This window comes from Nyctereutes procyonoides, unplaced genomic scaffold, assembly GCF_905146905.1.
Source record: "Nyctereutes procyonoides isolate TBG_1078 unplaced genomic scaffold, NYPRO_anot_genome, whole genome shotgun sequence".
NCBI classification, from domain to species: domain Eukaryota; kingdom Metazoa; phylum Chordata; class Mammalia; order Carnivora; family Canidae; genus Nyctereutes; species Nyctereutes procyonoides.
Genome location: NW_026575052.1, coordinates 27,463,894 through 27,483,160, shown reverse-complemented (window position 1 = coordinate 27,483,160; position 19,267 = coordinate 27,463,894). Strand labels below are relative to the sequence as shown.

The window sequence follows — 19,267 nt, the reverse complement described above, 5'->3', positions numbered from 1 at the left end:
GTGAATAGCCATACAGGCTATGGTGAACAACAACAAAAAAGTCAAAAGGACCAATACAGCCCCTTTTGTAAGGATTTTGAATGTTTTGTAAATGTATTGGTCCACGTGTTGTATTTTGTAGCCTTTCTAGTTCCTGGGCTCTAGCTCCCTTTCTTGTATGTGTATGCATACTGTAGTCAAAACATTAAAGTCATGACACACATGTGAGTCGTCCACTGTGCCTTTCTCAGTAGCAGCAGCCAGTGCTGGTGGTGAGGAGGAAGTGGACAACCCAGTCTCTCAGAGCCTGGGGCCACTGGGAAACATCACTTCTTACTGAATGATAGATCTTTCCCACGAATCTGGCTGTTTAAACAAGCAAGGAAGTGAATTTTGTACAGTGTTACAACAGTAGGAAATCACTGGAGCAGGTTTCTGTTGTTAAACAATTTAAAAAACTATTTTTCTTACCCTTTTATCCTCATAGTATTTTGATATATGCCTCTTCCTTTTAAAAAATATTTAAAATTTATGCCACTTAAAATATACCTTAACTTTAATGACTGTCAGGTTTCATGGCCACAGAGGACAAAAAGGTTCAAGATTAAATAGAAATTTTAATGAGGTTTGAATGTCATTGGTGTCTTAGGGTTTCTTCCCTTAAAGAGGAAACAAGGTCTTGTGGGGAAAAATTTGCTCAAAACAGACCCAGGTCTACTTTCAAAGTCCATGTTATGAAATGCTAGCTTATACTAAAGACCTTATTACTATCACATTTCTGCTAACTCTGGTTCAAACCAAGAACAAAATAGTTATAAAATTTATTGGTCTTAGTGACCAGCAGCGATTCCCGAGTCTGCTATGCCCAGTTCTTACCCAGTTCTTAGTTAACCCTACCTAGCACACTATCTTTGCTACTTTTCCTTTTGGTATTTAATAAAGGGAAACCAAAGCAAAAGATGCAAATTTCCTTTTTTTCAAATATCAGTGAATATTAGCTTCAAATAAAGTTCTTCTCGTGGATGTTCCTTCAGGCAACAGGGAACCTGCTAACTTGTCAGTTCCAACAACTGGTTTAGGATCATCTTCTGACCAAAGCGAACCTGTAAGGCCTGCTGTTCCCTCCAGCTGAGTTTGGTGTAGACCTCCTTGTTACTTAGTAAATCTTGTTCAGATTTTAAGTCTGTGGCATAGGTTTGCAGGGTCAACAAAACACTGTCCCGAAGAAGCTGTCTCCATGATGCTTTAAGTTTGGGGATATTTTTGATTGTCAAGCTGTCCTCTTCCCTTTCATTATCTCCCCATCCATCTTGGTCTTTAAACTCTCTGAACTCCTCAGCAGACATGCATAGCACCTAGAAGCAATTGTTGGGCCTTTTGATTAGGAATTTGATTGCCCTTTGTCAATTTCTGAATTTAGAGAAGCCTATTTTTGGCAGCTTAATAAGTGTCTTCTCCCTCCATCCCACCTTTCCTTTCTCATCTAGCTTTATCTACCTCTAAACATTTTAGCCATTCTCAGTCCTTTACCTTGAGTGTGGTGGTCAATTCCTCTTCAGTCAGTACCTCCTCACGCCCAATCACAAAGGCTCCCTCTTCCCCAACCATCTCCAGTTTGCATAAGAAATCCCAGCGTTCCAACAGTAAGAGCCTTTCAGCTTCAACTTTTGTTCCTGTAGATAGTAATAGTGTGAAAGTCTCCGTCTAAAATCATCATTGCTTTTTAGTCTACAACCCAGTCTCCTAAAAAAACAGGGCAACTGCTGCTATGTGAGAGCACTTGGGGTGGGGATAGAGACCTGTCCACCAGTCTCCCAAGACTGGATCAATCAGACACTCACCCTGTAATGCTGCTTCACGAACTGTCACCATCTGAATGTCAGCTGTGTCATCTGTGTTGTCAGGATATGGTTCAGCAAAACCATACATATGAATCAGTTGCCAGTTAGCCATCTGCCCGTAAGTGTTGAAAATTTCATGGCCTTTAGGAATGGGCTGAGTGGCCACCATCCGAAGACAATTCTAGGGTGGAAGGGAGAAGCTGGGACCTGGCCTTTCTTTGGGCAGCTCCATGAAGATTAATTCCCTCTTAGGAAAAGCCTCCCAGTGGGTACAGTTCAACAATGGGACTGATCACATACCTACCAACATTCTACTTTTAGTTCCTATTATGATCCTGTATAGGCACACCTCAGAAATTGTACTTAGGGTTCAGCTCCAGACCACCACAAAACAAGTTTTTTTAAATGCAAGTGAAATGAACTTTGACATCCCAGTGCATATAAAAATCTTATTGTAGAAAACAGCTTTATTGCTAAACTGTGCTAACCATCTGAGTTTTCTGTGAGTTGTAATTACTGATCAGATCACCAAAACAAATAATAGTAATGAGAAATTTTGTACTGTGATTCTTCCCAAAATAAAACAGATGTGAAGCACGTGGTGTTAGAAAAATGGCACTGATAGACTTGCTCAACACAGGATTGACACAAACCTTCAATTTGTAAAAAGCACAATCAATATCTGAAGTATAATAAAGTGAGGCATGCCTGTACAATAGGATGAAAGAGGTGTGATTTAGAAAGGTCAAGTTTAGCCCCATTACTTGATTAGGTAAGTCTCTCTCCTTAGTCATCTTCAGAACTTAAAGCTACTAGCTTTTAAAAATGAACAGTTAAACTCAGATCAAAGTAGGAATGGCAGACAGAGGCTAGGATTAAAAAAACAGCCATTCCCTAATTGCAAGAACTCGGATCTTTTCTTGCAACTTTCCACAAAGCAAATGGAATTGATACATAACCCTGGTATCATCTTAGATCTGACCTATGGCCATGCCCTTTTCTCCCCCTTCCCCAAAAGTAATGACTGTATAGCTGTTCCAGGCTGCTGTCAGGAGGGCCCCAACACTGCCTTGGCTCACTGGTAGTGACTGCATAGAGGAGCCAACCTCCAGCACCAAAAAAATCATTGCAGTAGCTTAGCAGAGACTTAACCAAAACTTTGTGGGCTGAGGTTTTGTGTTCAAACTACTTGACTGGAATACACAAACTGAAGATACATTTAAAAAAAAAAAAAAAAGCTAATTTCACCTATGCATTTTTACCATGCCAAGAATGGAGCCCACTTAGCCCAACTGTCCCACCAGCATAAATGACAAGCACTGGTTTGAATCAAATGCCTGATCTTCCCTGCAATAATAACAACAGCACCTTGGGTGGCTCAATGGTTGAGTGTCTTTGGCTCACGTCGTGGTCCCAGGGTCCTGGGATCCAGTCCAGCGCTGGGCTCCCCATGGGGAGCCTGCCTCTGCCTCTCTCATGAATAATTTTTTTTTTTAAAGGAATAACTGAGGGATCCACTCACCGGAGAGTATTCTAGATTGGCATTATGATTGGCTAAGTGGTTTAGTATGTCTGCAGCAGGCACCATCAAAGGGGAGTTTGGCTCCTTTTCATCGTCCTCTTCCTCCAGTGGTTCCTGAAAGCTGCCACAAAGAGAATTTTGCTAAAGCCCAGAGACTGGGGTGTGGTTCAGTGTTCTTTCCCCTCTCATCCTTCAATAGAATTCCAAAGCAAAAAAGTCCTTCGTTCTGCTCACTGACCTGTAGGCCATCACAAGAGCCACAAGCTGGCGGTAGAGATCCAGGGAGCGAACCCTGGGGCTGAAAAGATCCGGGTGGGCTTCCATGAAGGGCAACACGATGGAATAGTATTCACTGCTGATGTTGGCCAAGTCCTTCTCCACGGCCTCCGGTACGCCCGTGCCCTGCAGCAGTTGCCGGCGCTCCTCCTCGGGCCTGCAGGGAGACCCCACCGGGTTCCCTTCACACATCCCACCGAGACTAATGCTTGGGAGCCCTGTCCCCGGGCCAGGGCTGTTTGAGCTAGGCTATGGTGCTGGTGCTCCCCACCCCTACTGAGGCTCTCACCAGAACATGGGGTGTTCCAAGCGGCCCAACTCCGGCCAGAGCGCAAAGTAGGGGCTCCAGAGCGAGGCTGGGGTCTGCAGCTCATGCAGCAGCGCCAACAGCAGCGGCACCCAGCCCGACTGGCTCTGCAGCGCGCCTCGCTCTGAGGGAGGCAGGGAGATGAGAGGCCGGGCGCCACCCCGCGGCCCGCCTCCCCGTCCCGCTCCCGCAGGCGCACCCACCTCGCTCCAGCAGGCCGCCTATGGAGCAGGTGTGCTGCGACAGGAGCGCGGCCCGCGGCACGGCGAACAGCAGCTCCCCGGGCTGCACGCTCTCCAGGGCCACCATACCGTAGCCGGCCACCGTGCCCTGCCGGCTCACCGTCACCTGAACGGGGGAGCGGCCGGTCCGAGCTGGCCTGCGCCCCCGCCGCGTCCGCGTCCGCGCCCCCGCCCGCGCCCCCGCCCCCGCCGCCTCACCTTGGGACTCAGCTCCAGCCCCACCTGCCGGCACCAGCTCAGGAAGCCGGCCACCGGGTCCAGGTCCGGGTCGCTACCGCGCACGGGCCCCGCCACCTGAAACGAGCGAGCGCCGCGGAGACGGCCCGCCCCGGAGGAGGCCGAGGCGCGCGTGGAGGAAGTGCTCTGGGTGGGGGAAGGGGCGCGGTGAGAGGGCAGGGGCCTGCGCGAGCGGAGGGAGGGGGCGGGGGGCCGCGCCGCGGGCAGGGTGGGGACGAGGCGCGGCGGGGAGGACCCTGCGACTTACCCGCCGGCGCTTAGCCTGGGTCGCCATGGTCGCGGCCCCGCGGCCCCGCGGCCCCACGGCTCTGGAGCCCCGCGCGCGCACTTCCGGCGTCTGGGGAAGGGCCTGGCGGGGGCGGGGGCGGGGGCGGGGGCGGGGACGCAGGCCACGTGACGCTCGCCCGGGCCGCGGGGTGGAGGGCGAGCGGCGGGGCTCTGAGCCTGTGCGATCGTTGCTCCCGGGTCCCTAGCGGGGTTTAGAAGACGTGCGGTCGGGTCCCTCCCGAGGACCCGCATCGAGCGAGGGGCTGAGCCGGGCAGGAGCCTTCAGTCTGCCTTCCTGATCTCGAGTCCCAGCCACTCAACTCCTCGAACCCGTTTTATTCGCTCCGTAAGAGCAGGTTGTGTGTGCGCGTGCGGGTGTGTTTCCGAGGGGCCCGGGACCGCCGCACTTGCTAGTACATCCCTCTGATTTTCATCGTATACATGGGGGTTTTTTATTTACGTGCTTTATTAGTTGACACATAGCAGGTACGCAGTATCTATTGAGTAAATGAGTGAATGAATCAGAAATGGTGGTTAAACACAGGAAAGTAGAATACTGTTAAGAAAATGAAGCAGCGAATATAGAGGGTTTTGCAGTCCCACAATGTTAAAGCCAGCTCCCAGCTTGGCTTAATAAGAAGCCTAATAAGATGGCAAATTCTTTATCTTGAGGCTCTGTTTCCTCAGCTGTGAAACTGAGATAATATATACCATGTGGAATTAACGTAAGGATGGGTGGGCACCTGGGTGGTGGCTCAGTGAAGCATCTGCCTTCAACTGTGGTCATGATCTTGGGGTCCTGGGATCCTGCAGCACCGGACTGCGGTTTAGCAGGGAATCTGTTTCTCCTTTTACTTCCCCCTCTTCGCTGCTCTTCCTCACTAGCTAATTAAAAAAAACCAAAACAACAACAACAAAAAAAAAAAAACGCCACATAAGGATTGGTAAGATAATGTGATAAGAACTGTAAATAAGTGGGGGACCTGGCTGGTTCAGTTGGTAGAGCATGTGATTCTTGATCTCTGAGTGGTCCTGAGTTCAGGTCCCCAGGAGTAGAGTTTTTAAAATAGAACTAGAAGTAGAAACAGCAATGGGAACTCCGGCATACTCAGTCCCACCTAAACCCAGGAAGGACCTCAATGCTGCCATCTCAAAAGCTTCCCGGAACGGGCCTGGCAGCATTATACTTGAATCCTTCACTTATTAGTTTGTCAACACAGTTAATTAACTATTTGACAAGGGTTTTTATTTGTTTTACAGTTTGTCATCTCAAAGTTTCATGACATCAGCCACCAGAATACACAAAGTTAGGTTCTTCACTTTATACAGAGAGGAAAATAATAAACTCCAGTAGAAGTTCACTTGACCAAAGAGACCACCTCTGATGGAAAACCACACGCAGGAAGACCCAATATACATACACACACACACATACACACACGCATATATATATATATATATAATGTATAGATATTTATAGATATATCTGAAAGAACACAGAAAAAAAAATCCAAGGTCTGCAGCGCTATCTACAGTAAAGAGGGATTAATTCTACCAGCTTTTCAGTCACATTTGATATTCAAAGGAAGCACGTGAATGAATAGAACTGGGCACAGACTAACACTCCACCAGGCTCTAGAGCAGTCTAGTAATGGCTTAAGATTCTAGAAGGGTGTGATATGTGCAAAGGAAAGGTGGATGCAGGTGTCCGCTCAGCCTCAGAGCACCCCACACACAACTGTCCCCTCCACAGCCCTGCAGTTTTCATTGCTCTCTCTCCCCTTTTACTCGTTTCGTTTTGTGCAGTTGAGTCTCTGAGACCAGTAGCTCCAGTTTTCAGATTGGGAGATTCTCCCTGTGTGGGTGGGTAGGATGTGTATGGCACAGTCCTAGGCTTCACGTGAACGGGGAGGGGACCAGGGTGTGTGGAGAGCCTTTCTCCTCTGCCTGGCCCTTGTTCACTTTAGGAACCTTCACCTCCCACCCCAGGACCCAGCAAGGCCCAAGCCACTCTGACAGTCCTGAGACGATGATGTGGGCCTGCAGAAGTCTGCCTTAGACCAGTTCTTTCCAAGTAAACTTCCTTTCTTAGTGATACCCACAGAAAATATTGGCATAGCTTGACCAGAACTCTAACACCGCCATGTTTCCGGTGGCCTTGGACACGCTGCTGTTGATTAGGTTGTCCTCTATGGAATTGGGAATCAGCCACCATGGCCTCTGGCCACATACTGCTTCCCCAAGGCAGGCACCATGAAGTGGTTGGGTCTGCCCAACCCCGATGGGCTCTCCCAGCATTTAAGCTCAGCCCCCAAATCCAGTCCCAATGGAAACAGAGGATCAGGCAACTTTCTACCTCAAGGCCTTAGTACAGACATCGGACAAGGCCAGGAGGTGGTGTAGTGTATGGGCTGTCTGTGGGGTTCCTGCCTTTATGGTCCTCTGTGTTCTGTCTTCCTTGGGCAGAGAAACTGTTAGTCCCTGCATGCCTAGCCCACATCACCAGGCCAGCCAAGAGAGCACCAGGAAAACTGCTGCCTGGTAGGAGCACCCCCTTGTGGCTATGGTTCAGATGATTGTCATATGTGCAAAAAGACAAACAGATGTGCTTGGTGGGGAGATGGAGAGAAAGGGGCCTGCAGAACTGCAGGGTGCCTGCCTCCCACTGCTCCCCAGTGTTGTCTCCTGGTTGTCACCTCAGTACCTGAGCTGGACCCTGTGCTCCTGCTGTCCCAGCACACCACTTCAAAACCCCACCGCATCTTCAAACCTGTCCACCCAAGGGGGTCATCCCATGCTTTCTTCCACCTAGGATATCCTGGATCCTGCCCAGAGAAGGACTCCAGCTCTCTCCTTAGCAAATCCCCTTCCTCCCTCTACCCTGCCCTGACTGTGGGGAGTTGGAAGAGGGAATCTAAGTCAGCCAAGTTAACAAGGTGAGCTGGGGTGGGGGGAGGAGCCTCTCAAACTATCTGGACATTGTTCTGCAGCATCTAGGATGAATCCCCTCATCTTTTTAACAAAAAAAGAAGTAAACCCATTTCCTCCCCTTGGCCTTCACAAAAATAAACTAAAAGGGAAATGAGCTGGTGCAAGGATGGCAATGGGACATTGATGCAGGGGATGAGGGAGTGGGGGGGCAGCTGCGTGCCTCTGCTGGGCCAGGGGCTTCAACAGGACACCTCCATGGTGTGATTGACCTGGCCCAGGCCCTCGCTGCTTTCTGAGTGGGTGCAGGCCTGCGGGCGGCTGCCATCCACTGAACTGGCACTGGTGAGTGACGCGGTCCGGGAACGGGCGAGGCGGGTCATGCTAGCCGAGGGCACTGTGGATAGAGAAGGGACAGGCATGAGGACCAGCAGGCAGGGCTGAGTGCCAGCAGGCAGGAAAAGGGCTGACGCAAGCAAAGCGGCCAGCAAGACCCGTTCTTCCAACGGCACAGAGGCCCATTTCAAGCCACGGCTCTGGCACCTACTTTGTTAAGCCAGAGGCATGCAGCATCAGCAACAGTAACTGAGCCAAAGAGGTGGGGGGTGACAACTGGCCAGAGCTCTGGCCAGAACAGGGTGATCCGACTGGGTACCCCTGAGCTGCTGCTGGGATGGGACGTTATTTCCAACGATACCTCCATTAAGAGGATGATGGGATAGGGGAGCAGGACATGGGATAGGTAAAGGAGGACAAGGTGTGGTGGCCACAAACTGCCATAAGTCTAGTTTCTGTCCTTCTTTGGACTTTGACAAGACTCCTGAGAGCAAGCTCAGGTGGGCAAGCTCCACCTTCCTGGACTCAACTGGCCACCCATTCGGCTCAGGCATGGCTGGGTACCCTTGCCCCTGTGGCCAGGCCCAGGCAGTACCTCGGAGAGTCTCTGGTTCCAACAGCCTGAGCTGTGGAAGCCACGTGGCCCATGGCAACCCAGAAACCAGACTGCTCTAAACCCCACCCAATCTAGAAGCCTCATGTGGGATGCAGCCCACTTGGCCCAGGATCAGTGAAAAAGCAGGACGCTCTTGGGCTTTGGAGGCGAGCAGGACATATGAGAGTTCCCAACCACAGCAAGATGAGGCCCGGCTGCAGCACCACACAGAGGCAGGAGCAGGGGGGACTGGGGCGGGGGTCCATGCATCAGGGGAGGGGCCACAGGGCTACCTGCTCCTCCACTCAGCCTTCGGTCCTTCAAGTATGCAACTAAGAGAGAAGACGGAGCCGGGGGGGGGGGGGCGGGGGGAGACACAGAACACGGGTGAAGAGTGTGATCCGGGTGAAGAGTGTGATCCAGCAAGGCCGGGGTATTGCAATGGGTCGGAGAGAGAAGACGACAAGACAGCAGGCACAGACTGGGCTAGGGCAGGCCCAGAGCCTCAGGAAGCCCACCCCTGCCCATCCACCAAAGTAGCAGCCCCGGAGGGAACCCTGACACCACAGTGGGGGCAATCCTCTTGCCCCCTCTTCTCCAGCCTGGGCTGCAGCGCTGAGGGCCTTGTGTTGACAGGGCTTTCTGGGGCCCATATCTGAGTGCCAGCACCTGCACCCTTCTGGATCTCAGTCTCCCCAGGTACAGAATGGGGGAGGCCTGCACCAGCTCCTAAATCCTGCCCACCTCTTGGGCTGCCTGGTGGTATTTCTCCCAGGGCCCTGAGCATATGTCCCAGCCCAACAAGCATTGCTCATCTCCTCATCTCACAGGTGTTCACTGGGAGCCCCCTGGGCTCAGGCCCAACCTCTGAGTTCCCACTGTGTCCCACCGCTAGCTTCGGCCTCTCTCTGCCCCACTTTTCCACAGAGAGGGAGCGCCTCTCCTGGCTGGGCCCCCAGCCTTCCCCTGCAGGCCTTCCAAGGAGGCACAAGCTCCAGGGACTGAGGTCTGGGTGGAGAGACATTCAGGTAGAGGAGTTCTGCTTCCAGCGGGAGGACCAGGTATGTGCGGGAAAGGGGAGGAATCAAGTTGATAAGGTGTGAGTGTGCTTGCGTGCATGTGTGTATGTGTGCGTGTGTTTTGGAGGTGCTCTTGAGCAATCTGGGCAGCTCATCCCTGCACAGGAGGTGGTTTGGAGAGGGGAGGAGGGTGGGCATTGCCACCCCACAGCCCCTATCATTTTGGGGTCTTCACATATGCTACCCCCAGGCTCAGCTGCCTTCGGCTCTCTCCTAACACCCAGATGGCCCCACACGCCTTTGTCAGGCCCCAGACTTCAAGACCACTCTGCTGCCCCTGGGACCATCCACCACTTGTGACAAAAGCCCTTCTCAGGTGCTGTAGGTCTGGCAGGGGAGTGGGTGGTGTGTATGACTCACCTTTAGGTAGCCTTTCTGGGCAGGCCCCCACCCCAGGCTCTGGTCCCCCAGGCCTGGAAAAAGAGCCTACCATTTCAACATTGCCATGAGAACGTGTCCCACAGCCTCCCCAAGGGCATGGGAGAGCCAGACACAGCCTGGGATCATCTACTCACAACTCAGGTGGAGGTGCCCTAGAGAGTCTCCAGTCATAGTGGGGAGCATGTGGTGAGTGGCACAGCGTCTGGGCCCTGCTGACACAGATCTCATGCTCCCAGGCTGCTTGGTGTCACCTGCTGCTGCTGGTGCCAGTCCCACTCTGCCCCCTGCCCACCAGTCCCCAGGGCAGGGGCAGGGGGAAGTTAACTTACTGTAGCCCATGCCTTGCAGGAAGTATTTGAAGGCCTCAGTCAGCTTCCCTGGCTGCAGGACAGAGGGACAGTCACATGCTTTGATTGGCTGCCTGGGATTGGGGGGAGGGGAGGCTCCTCCCACCTGGGCTAAGATGAGGGAGAGAGGGCCAAGAGTCTCACCTGTGTGACCTGGGGGAGCCCCCCGGAATCTGCCATCTGCAGGGAAAAGAGGGGGGTGAGCTGGGCAGGGGTCCCCCCCCCACCTTGCCCAGGCCACCCTGAGCAGACACACTGTCCTGCTCCCTCCTGCCTGCCCTAGGACCCCAGGCAGGCCCCTCCCTGAGGCTGGGCCCTTGGCTGGGGAGGAAGTGGAGGAAGTGGAGGAAGGGGAGGACGGCCTCACCTTCAGGAAGGTCGTGGTGGTCGGGTCCAGTTTGGAGTTGCACTCCACCTAGGGATAAGGTCAACACAGTAAGGCAGCCCCAGCCCCGTGTCCAGGGAGCCCCCCACCCCAGTCACTAAGGCAGGGTCTGTTGCCAGAGCCGGAGGCTGTACTGGGGAGGGACAGCGTGCAGGGGGCAGACACAGGTGGCAACGCAGCCCTGGCTGAGGTTGCCCCTCACCAAGCTGTCTTCCCAAAGTCCAAGCCTCTGCAGGTAAGGGAGCAGCCCCCAAGGGCCCTGAGACCCCTGGACTCCCACCCATGGCTGCTGGCAGGGTAGGCCTGGGGCAGGGGCTGGGCCAGCTCCTCATGGGGAGCCAGGGGCCCCCTTGGTGGGAGTGGCTGAGGAAGACCCAGGGACCACAGGGGTCAGACGGTGAGGTGGGGGAGGGCCAAGCATCGGCAGGAGGCTGAGGCCTGCGCCTGGACAGCGCAGCCCACACCCCATTCCCAAGCCCTCAGACATAGGGAAGGCATACTAGTTTCTGTACACACTGGGGACTGCCCTGGGGACTCCTGGACCCTCTGTGCTAAGGGGGACATGAAACCCCTGGCCGCCTGCCTCCAAAGTTCCAGTGGGAAAGGTTACAATCCCCAAATGCAGTGGGTACAAGTGGTAGTCAAAGGATGCAAATGCTCAGGAGTTATTTCACAGTGAACGGAGCAAGCTGTAGAGAGGAGAGCTCTGTGTCTGGGCCTGGAGTGGGCGAGGTCAAGGTGGGACTGCACTGCTGGAAGGGAGGGGTGGAGGGGTTGACTGGCAGGCAGGTGGTCTGGCCCCAGCTCCCTCAGGGTTCCATGCCTCCCTCAATGGAAGGGTGGGGCGGTGCCAGGTGGGGGTGCTTGGCTCTGAGTCCAGAGGCCAGTGGTCCCTTCCCTCCCACCTCCCACCCCTACTCAGGGCGGCCCCAGACTCACCACCCCATCCTCAGCAGGTGCATTATCCCCCACCACCAGCATCACGGGGCAGCTGTAGACACAGAGGAAAAGAGCTGTCTGGACTGGACATGGGGCACAGGGGCGGGCCGGGCGGTGAGGGGCACTCACCGGAGCGTCTTGGCATTGGGCACTGTTCCAGGCCTGTTAATGTCCAGGTCTCTGCGGCTGCAGGGAGAGGCAGAGGTGGAGGGGGGGCCGTGTGCCCTGGGGCCATAGCCCATCCTCCCACAGCACCAGTATGGCCCAACATCCCAGGCTGAGCCCAGAGTTGGGGCTTAAGTTTACTGAATTGTCTCCGCTACGGAAAAGGCCTCACAGATCCCAGCTGGTAAACAGGGAGACAGGGTCATGCTCTGCACAAATAGGGGGGTCTTCAGGTCTCCCCTCAGGTGGAACTTCTCAGACCACCCCAATCCATGCCAGGGGGCCCTCGAATTTGGGTCTCTCTCCCCCTTGAAGCACAGTTCTAACATACAACGCCAACTGTGTGTGGACTTCCAGGGTCATAGCAGGAGGCAGGGCCTGATTCTCATTCTTCGTGATATCCCCAGCACCATGCACATAGCAAGCAGGTGCTTAATAAATATTGGGAGGAGAGAGAGAGGAGGGAAGGCCAGTGGGCTCCAAGGAGCACAGCTTGAAAACCATGGACTTCATCCAACCTCCTCCCCATCTTCCGATGTCAGGCCTGAGCTCAGGCTGTGGGGGTCAGTGTTGTTGCCCACACCTCCCATGGCTCCTGGCTGGATAGCAGTAGTGCCCCAACGGAGAAGGCATGGAAGAGAACCAAGAACCAGAGTCTGCAGCCCTGCTTCCCCTCTGCCCTTCAAGGGAGGGTGACCCTGAGCAAGAAGTGACTCTTGTCAGAGATATGGCAAGCTGCTCATCCACAAACTGGGGAGAGCATGTCCCCTGCTGGCCTCCTTCTATGATTGTTGTACGGAGGGGACCCCAACAGAGTGAGCACTGCGTGGCCTGGTGCCGCAGAGCTGAGCTCCACCCCCACCCACCCCCATCGCCAATACCTGTTGTACATGTTCCAGAAGAGCTGCAGGTTGGCCTGGTTCACCACGTTCCCAATCTGCTGCCGGTAGCTCTGCACCAGCTCTGTGTTGCTCACCAGCTCCTCCTGGGGCCCCCGGGGGATCAAGGAGGGGAAGATGTGCAGTAGACAGGAAGCCACATGGTCTCAGAGGGGTCATGCAGGAGGCGAAGCCAGAGCAGCCCCTGTCCCCTTCCCAGCAACCATGAGGGTGTTGGGGGCGGAGCCCCATGAAGTGAGGGGAGGGCTCTAGCCAGGGGTCAGAGTAGGCCCCCCCACATCTGTCTCAGAGGAGTAGAGTGAGACAGGGCAGAGGTCACAACCCAGACGCCCTCCTGCTGCCCGGCTGGGAGGGGGACTAGAAGCCTTGGGCACCCCCGAGAGCAGGCAAGAGGCTCCCAAGACCACCAGTCCAGCCACCACCCACCCCCTTACCTGGCTGAAGAGGTGGGTTAGCACCGTATCAGGTAAAGTGCTGGTCAGGCCAGAGAGCTGTGGGCCGGGATGGGGACCAGTGTGAGTGGGGCCCCCCATCCCTGCCCCCTACCCCGTCTAAGTGTCCCATGCTCACCTTGGTGGCCGCCCAGTCAATCCAGCCTTTGCCATTGGGGTCAATGTTCATCAGCACCAGCCCCTCCACCAGGTCGGGAAAGATGAGCTGCCGTGAGAGGGAGATAGGGCTTGGGAGGCGGAATAATGCATAGGGAGCCCCAGTCTTCCCACCCAGAAGACGGGCTGTAAGGAGGTGCTGGGCCTATCTCACAGGGGTAGGAGGGGCCCAGTCCTGGAAGGACTTCAAGATGCCACTGGGTCATACAGCTGGAACCTTCCTGGGAACCCCCTCCAGCTGCCCCTGCTTGTCCTCCTCCCCACCTGGAAGCTTTCCAAATTCTTTGATCAACTTCGAACCTATGCCTATCACACTGATTTCCACTCCTTTTAACAGATCTTTGAGGATACTGCTATTGTAAGCCTGAGGAATACACATGTTCAATAAAGCATTTTGTTTCTTTGCTTTCATAGAAAAAGAAGTTGTAGCGAAGTAACAAAGTGACCTTTCCAAAGCCTGTGTTGTGTTTGATTGTAAAAGAAATCGGAATGATTTCTTCAGGGGAGAATGATCACATACGTATGACACTGTTATCCTGTGGGGTTCATCTAGGGTGACAGGGGATGGCTGACAGTTAACAAGTTGGTGAAGTGCTGAAATCCATACTGGGGTTCAAAATTCTTGTTCTCTTCTTTGGAAAAAAAAAAACATTTTAAATCCTGAACATTAAGCTTTTGTTTTCAGAGATGAGAAGCTTGTGGGCTCCTGCCCAACATGATGTTTCTGAAATGCAACTTTCTTTAAACCTTCCAAACTTTAACGTGAGCGTAATTTTTGGTTAAGAGATGACTCATGTTTAAATATTACCCGAATCAGTGCACAAATGATTAGGATAATCCTCCCTTAGAGGCTAAAGCAATTCTTTGTGTAGTTTGTGGATAACAGAAAATTCTCTGGCTAGTGGTTAAACACATTATAATTTATAGTCTTTGGAGGAAATGTATTTAAAAAATACCTCCTTTTTTTTCTAATTTCCTAGGATGAAAAACAGGGGGAAAAAGGAGCTTTTCTAAGTAATGAGGAAGTAGGGGGAGGGGAAGGAGCAGGAAGAAAGAGCAAATGTTCCTGTGGTTGAAGGGTTGAAGGGAGAGGGAGCCAGCCCCTGGATGGGTGTGGGGGTGGGGTGGGAGTTGGGAGACTCACCGCAAACTTGGCCAGCACATAGGCCCCAGCTCCCACTCCGATGCCAATCACGTACTTGAACCTGGTGGAAAGCATGGCTGGTCACTTGAGGGCTAGGGGAGCCACTTCCCAGGATTGCTGTCAGCTGGAGCCTGGTGGCCCTGCAGTGGCAGGAGGCACCCTCTGGCCCCCAGCACGGGGATAGAGTCTGGGGAGGGGGTTTCTCACCCAAAGTGCTGCACCACACTGGGGAGCATGGCGGCCAGCTGCTCCATGGAGGGGAACTGGTACCTGCAGGCAGAGGAGGAAGTCAGGGCACAGGTGCAGATGGGGCCACGGAGCTGCAGAGGGGTATTGGGAGGGGGTGCTCCCAGGTACCTACCCCTGGGGAAACTGTGACGCCCCCACCTGCTGACCAGGGGCATCCACGTGGCACACCACAAAGTGCTTGGTGATCTCCTGCATGTCCTCGAAGTTGAAGAAGGTATTGAAGCACAGCTTGTCTGCAAAGACACACTTCTCAGCGGGGGCTCAGCAAAAGGGTGGGGGGGCCACAGGCCTGAGAGGAGGGGCAAGGTGGAGGTGATCAGTGTTATGGGCCAGCAGGGACACCAAAGGCCCAAATAGCTAAGGTCACAGAACTCAGTGCAAATGGGGATCTGCGGGCCCCTGTGGGGAAGGTGGGGAGGCAGAGGAAGGTGGAATGAGGCTGGGGTGAACTTACGATTGAGGCCCACGTCATGGTAGGTGAGGATAGCTGGGCGGTTCCCTTTGGGGGACCCCCGGATCACCACATGCAGCAGGCCGTACGGTGTCTCGATGTCATGTTCCTGGAAAGGAAACAGCACTGGACACTCTGGGCAGCTCTCCCTCCTGGCCATGGGGTAGCCCGGGGGTGGTGGGGCCTGTGCTGGGGCTCCCACCTGCCAACAGGAAGGCATCTCCTTCTCGTCACCCCCGAGCAATCCCCAGGGAGGGCGGACAAGATGGTGCACCCCTGCCTGGAGGTGTCCAGCTCAGGGACCCTCTGCTGACCAGTCCCTGGGCTGCCACTGCCTAGGTCCTGCTGCTCGCAGCCCTGCATGGTCCAGTGAGGTTCGTCCTCTCCATTTTGCTGCAGCCCCTCAGGGACGGCTCTGTCACCCAGCGTGAGTCCTGCTCTCACCATGTCCCTCCTGCACTCAGGATCCTTCAGTGCCTACCCTGAAGGTGAGTGGCCTTGACAGTCTTAAATTACAATTACAGCCACCACCCCCATATCAGCCAAGCCCAGCCTCCAACCCCCCCACACCAGCCCTGGTTCCCACTGCCAGACTCCTACTCATGTTATTCCTTCCACCTTGAATCCCCCTCCCCTCCAGGCAGGGTAGGTTCAGAACCTCACCCCCACCCCAAAGACCTTCTGCAGTGACTACTCTGGGATCCTCTTGTGTTTGTGCCTTTGGTTTTGTGGCTTAGGCTTACTAGTCCTTTGGGAATGGGTGCTGGACGCCATAGGAGGAGGCTGATGTGCTCAGACATCCTTAAGCCTTGGGGAGGTGCCATGCAGGCTCAGCAAACTAGTCACTTTCGGTCACTCAATAGACAGATTCCAAGAGGGTCTGTCAGAGCTGAATTATACCAGCCTTGCCCTGTACCATGGGGAACACTGGGAGTTGGCCCTGTACGTTGGAGGTGGGGCTAAGGTCAAGGGTAGGAAGAACATGTGACTGACCCCCAAATGTGGGCCAGGTACCAAGCATGTTATGCATACATTTTCCCCTTTTGCACATGGAGGACACTTAGGTTTAGAGAGAACCCAAGTTCCTGCTCCTGATGGAAAAGGGGAGACTCGGGAGACAGCGGACAGCTTCCTGGAGTCTGGTCTTCTTGGGTTGGAGCTCAGAGGACCACTGTTCAGGCCTGTGTCTCCAGGGGGAATGACAAGGTGGTGTCAACTTCATTGACAAAGGCCACACCCTGCGAGCCACAATTCTGCTGTGAGGCCCTGTTAAATAAACCTGATGTCCTTTGAGTGGGCCCAGGGCCACCACAGCCTTCCCACATCCCCGGCCTGTCCTCCCTCAGGGCCATCAACATGAGGAACACTTTCTGCTCACTGGCGGCTGACCAGCTACTTTTCATGTATCTTCTCATTTACTTCTCACAGGGACCCAAGCCCCAAACTGAGGTTCAAAAGGAGAAATGATTTGCCCAAGGTCAAGTGCACAGAGGGCAAAGCAGGCCCTGCCAGCTGCCAGCCCCAGAGGCCAAGGGTATGCACTGAAGACACCGCCCCAAAGATTTCCAAGCAGGCAGTTCTCTACAGCCGCCTGTCCCTGCCCTGGGGTAGGGGGGGGCATGCTGCATCCCCCACCAGCCTCCATGCTCTTAGCTTTGGAGGGCAGGGGTTGAGGGAAAGATTGGGAGGGTGGGGGCAGGAGGGACGCCCGTTGCACAAGACCTGCAATGCGCTGCCTCCGTGTGCTACGGGTCAGGGCCCAGGGTGCAGGGTGCAGTCCGCCACCGCCAGTGGCTGTGCATGGGGGTGTCTGCCCCCTCCCAGGCCTGGTGTGACCGCGCCATCCCCGTCACCAGCCCCTGGGTCGTGGGACTGGCTGCAGTGCTCTGCCCACTGAGGCTTGGCTGCGCAGGCAGGATGGGTTGTCGGGATGGGTTGTCGAGGGCAGTGGCCCAGTGACTTGGCTGAACCCTCCCTCCATCAACCCAGGAGCTCTGACCCATCTCAGCGGGATAGGAGCCCCGTCCCCATCCCTTGGGAGCCAGATGCCCCACAAGAGGGGTGACCTGAGGGCTGCAGCCTGGCCCGCTCGGAGCCCCTCGGAGCCCCGGCCCCCAGGGCCCAGCACTCCCATTGGCTCCTGGTGACGTCAGAACCCCCGCCTCCAGGTGGGCGCCGGCACTGCGGCAGCCAGGGAGGGGGCTCTGACGTTCTCTCTCACATCGGTCTTGCCAGTGACCTTGAGGGTTGCGATGGGAGGGGAGGCTCCCAGCCGGGTATCAGGGTATCAGCAGCGGGAAGGGGTGAGGGGCTGGGGGGAGGGGTTGTCTAGTGTGATTCATTCCATCAACCACATCAGCAGTTTGGTGAACCAGGTTGCAGCGGGGTAGGCGCGGACGTGCTGCCCGGGTGCTGCCTGGGTGCTGCTGGGTGCAGGGAGGCCCGGTGGTCTGTGCTCCCTTGCAGGGCAGGCCCAGCGTGGGGGTGGAGGAGGACTTTTGCCCTGCTTCTCCCTCTTTGAAGAATAGCACCTAGGGGCACTGCTGCCTGGGCCGCCTTTCCCCACCCACAAAATAAGACACGGCGACCCCCTCCTCGTCCCCGTCCCGGCAGGGACTTCAGTCTGAAGGCTGGGTCAGCACCCTGCCCAGACCTCCCCGCCTCGGCTAGGCTGGCACTGAGGCTCCCTGGGGACGACGGCGGAGCTGCAGGCAATTCCCAGGGAAGGAAGGGGACACCCTTCTGTTCCCAGCCCAGTGCAGCCACCCAAACCACCAGGACAATCCTTGCTGGGTCAGGAGGGTGGACGTCCAGGTACGGGTCTCCCCCAGGGCTGAGGCGCTCAAGGGCGCGAGGCAGACACCGGCCGGGCACCTGCTGCGAAGGGTACACGGTCAGCGGGGTGCGCCGGCCGGGGCCACCCCGGCTCCCTCCCGTGCCTGCGGATCCCAGCCCTTCCCCGCAGGCCCTGCCTGGCGGCTGACTCCTGACTGCGGAGGCTGCCAGAACCTGCGGGCCCTGCCTCAGTGACGCCCAGGGTAAGGAGGGGACTGAAAGCGGGGCGGCCACCAGACAGAAGTGGAGGGATGTCCCTTCCTCCCTACCCACCCGGCCGCCCCCAGAGCCCTCACTCACCCCGTCCCAGCACTCCGGCATCTTGCCGAGCGAGAAGGCGATCTGCCTCTTCCAAGAAGGGCAAACAAAGGCCTGAGTCACCGGGGTCCAGAGGGAGGGGACAGCGCCAAGGGGAGCCAGCGGCGGCGCTGTGCTGGGGCACCGCTTCCGGCCTTTATATGCGGCGCTGGCCCAGCCCCCCCTCAGGCTTTCCAGGCAGCCACTGGCTCTCCAAGCCCCGCTTCCAGATTGGCGGGCGGGAGACGAACCTAGCTCCCATTGGCTTCCGAAGTCCTGGCTCACCCCAGCTCCTGCTCCTCCTCCAGCTCCACCCCCATCCCAGCAACAGAGCATCCTAAAGGGTCCCCAGGCCCCGCATCCTGCCTGCCCCCAGCACGCAAGCGCGTGCGTGCACCCCCCTCCCCCTACAGCCACTGCTGCACGCGGGGCCCTGGGAAGATGAGACCAGGAGTCACATGTACAGGTGTGCCCTGCGTCAGGTACACAGGAGCCACTCACTGACACACACACCAACATAGGGTGGGCTCACAGGCAGGCCCCAGACCGCACAGCCCTTGACCCATTCCCTGGGGAGCAGGGAGGGCCTGAGAGGGCCCCATGCCCAGCCTCCACTTCAGGAAGGTCTGAATCCACCGCTTAACCTTGAAGGGATGGGGGAGTGACTGGCTGTCTGGGGGCAACCTTCTGTTGTGACCCTGATCCAGGGACTGCTCCTTCACCACTCCCCAGGGTCTCCCCTAGGGCACCCCTCATGCCCCATCCCCATGTAAGCCCAGCGCTTGCCCTTGGTGCTGAAATGGGGCTTCTGGGGGCGAGGGGCCTGGGCTGATGGTAGGATGAACAGCATGGTGGGGAACACACCTGCTTGCCCTCCCCACCCCCATCCTACATCAAGGGGCTGGAGGACACCAGGGAGAGGACAGGAGTTAGCCTGTCAAAGTGGACATGCCCACCT

The 19,267-nt window shown here is 55.7% G+C and overlaps 2 protein-coding genes across 13 annotated transcripts in view; both read right to left on the bottom strand.

Annotated features, from left to right (window-relative positions):
• Positions 1–576: 576 nt before the first annotated feature.
• On the bottom strand, positions 577–4,753 carry SETD6 (SET domain containing 6, protein lysine methyltransferase). 2 transcript variants are annotated; one of them, XM_055332716.1, is made up of 9 exons: positions 4,652–4,753; positions 4,366–4,530; positions 4,129–4,273; positions 3,908–4,049; positions 3,581–3,775; positions 3,343–3,463; positions 1,821–2,001; positions 1,510–1,652; positions 577–1,334 (listed from the first exon to the last, which is right to left on the bottom strand). In XM_055332716.1, exons 1-9 carry the CDS (start codon positions 4,676–4,678, stop codon positions 1,029–1,031), a joined length of 1,425 nt encoding a protein of 474 aa, XP_055188691.1. In that variant the 5' UTR covers positions 4,679–4,753; the 3' UTR covers positions 577–1,028. The 2 variants fall into 2 exon arrangements, with proteins under 2 accessions (XP_055188691.1, XP_055188692.1); XM_055332717.1 differs by having other exon boundaries at positions 4,366–4,461; positions 4,652–4,736.
• Positions 4,754–5,095: 342 nt separating this feature from the next.
• NDRG4 (NDRG family member 4) overlaps positions 5,096–19,267 on the bottom strand; it is a 40,534-nt gene continuing 26,362 nt past the window's right edge. For 2 of the 11 annotated variants that reach the window (XM_055331774.1, XM_055331771.1), the window contains exons 4-16: positions 15,181–15,286; positions 14,839–14,959; positions 14,685–14,747; positions 14,478–14,538; positions 13,296–13,382; positions 13,160–13,216; positions 12,708–12,811; positions 11,791–11,847; positions 11,662–11,713; positions 10,705–10,752; positions 10,482–10,517; positions 10,320–10,371; positions 5,096–5,556 (exon numbers count right to left, since the gene is read on the bottom strand). In XM_055331774.1, coding sequence (XP_055187749.1) covers positions 5,279–5,556; positions 10,320–10,371; positions 10,482–10,517; positions 10,705–10,752; positions 11,662–11,713; positions 11,791–11,847; positions 12,708–12,811; positions 13,160–13,216; positions 13,296–13,382; positions 14,478–14,538; positions 14,685–14,747; positions 14,839–14,959; positions 15,181–15,286 — 1,122 coding nt within the window. In that variant the 3' untranslated portion in view covers positions 5,096–5,278. Of the gene's footprint in view, positions 5,557–5,895; positions 7,997–8,823; positions 8,863–9,455; positions 10,023–10,124; positions 10,200–10,319; positions 10,372–10,481; positions 10,518–10,704; positions 10,753–11,661; positions 11,714–11,790; positions 11,848–12,707; positions 12,812–13,159; positions 13,217–13,295; positions 13,383–14,477; positions 14,539–14,684; positions 14,748–14,838; positions 14,960–15,180; positions 15,287–18,312; positions 18,596–19,267 lie in introns of those variants that run through there. The other 9 variants (XM_055331778.1, XM_055331772.1, XM_055331780.1 and 6 more) reach the window with 9 other exon arrangements.

Bases quoted from the DNA above. Each gene is read 5' to 3' on its own strand.
- SETD6 (XM_055332716.1), bottom strand. From the start codon at position 4,678: ATGGCGACCCAGGCTAAGCGCCGGCGG. The intron at 1,653-1,820 runs GTGAGTGTCTGA...TACTATCTACAG, and splicing joins TCGTGAAGCAGCATTACAGG to GAACAAAAGTTGAAGCTGAA. The intron at 1,335-1,509 runs GTAAAGGACTGA...AATTGCTTCTAG, and splicing joins AATTGACCACCACACTCAAG to GTGCTATGCATGTCTGCTGA.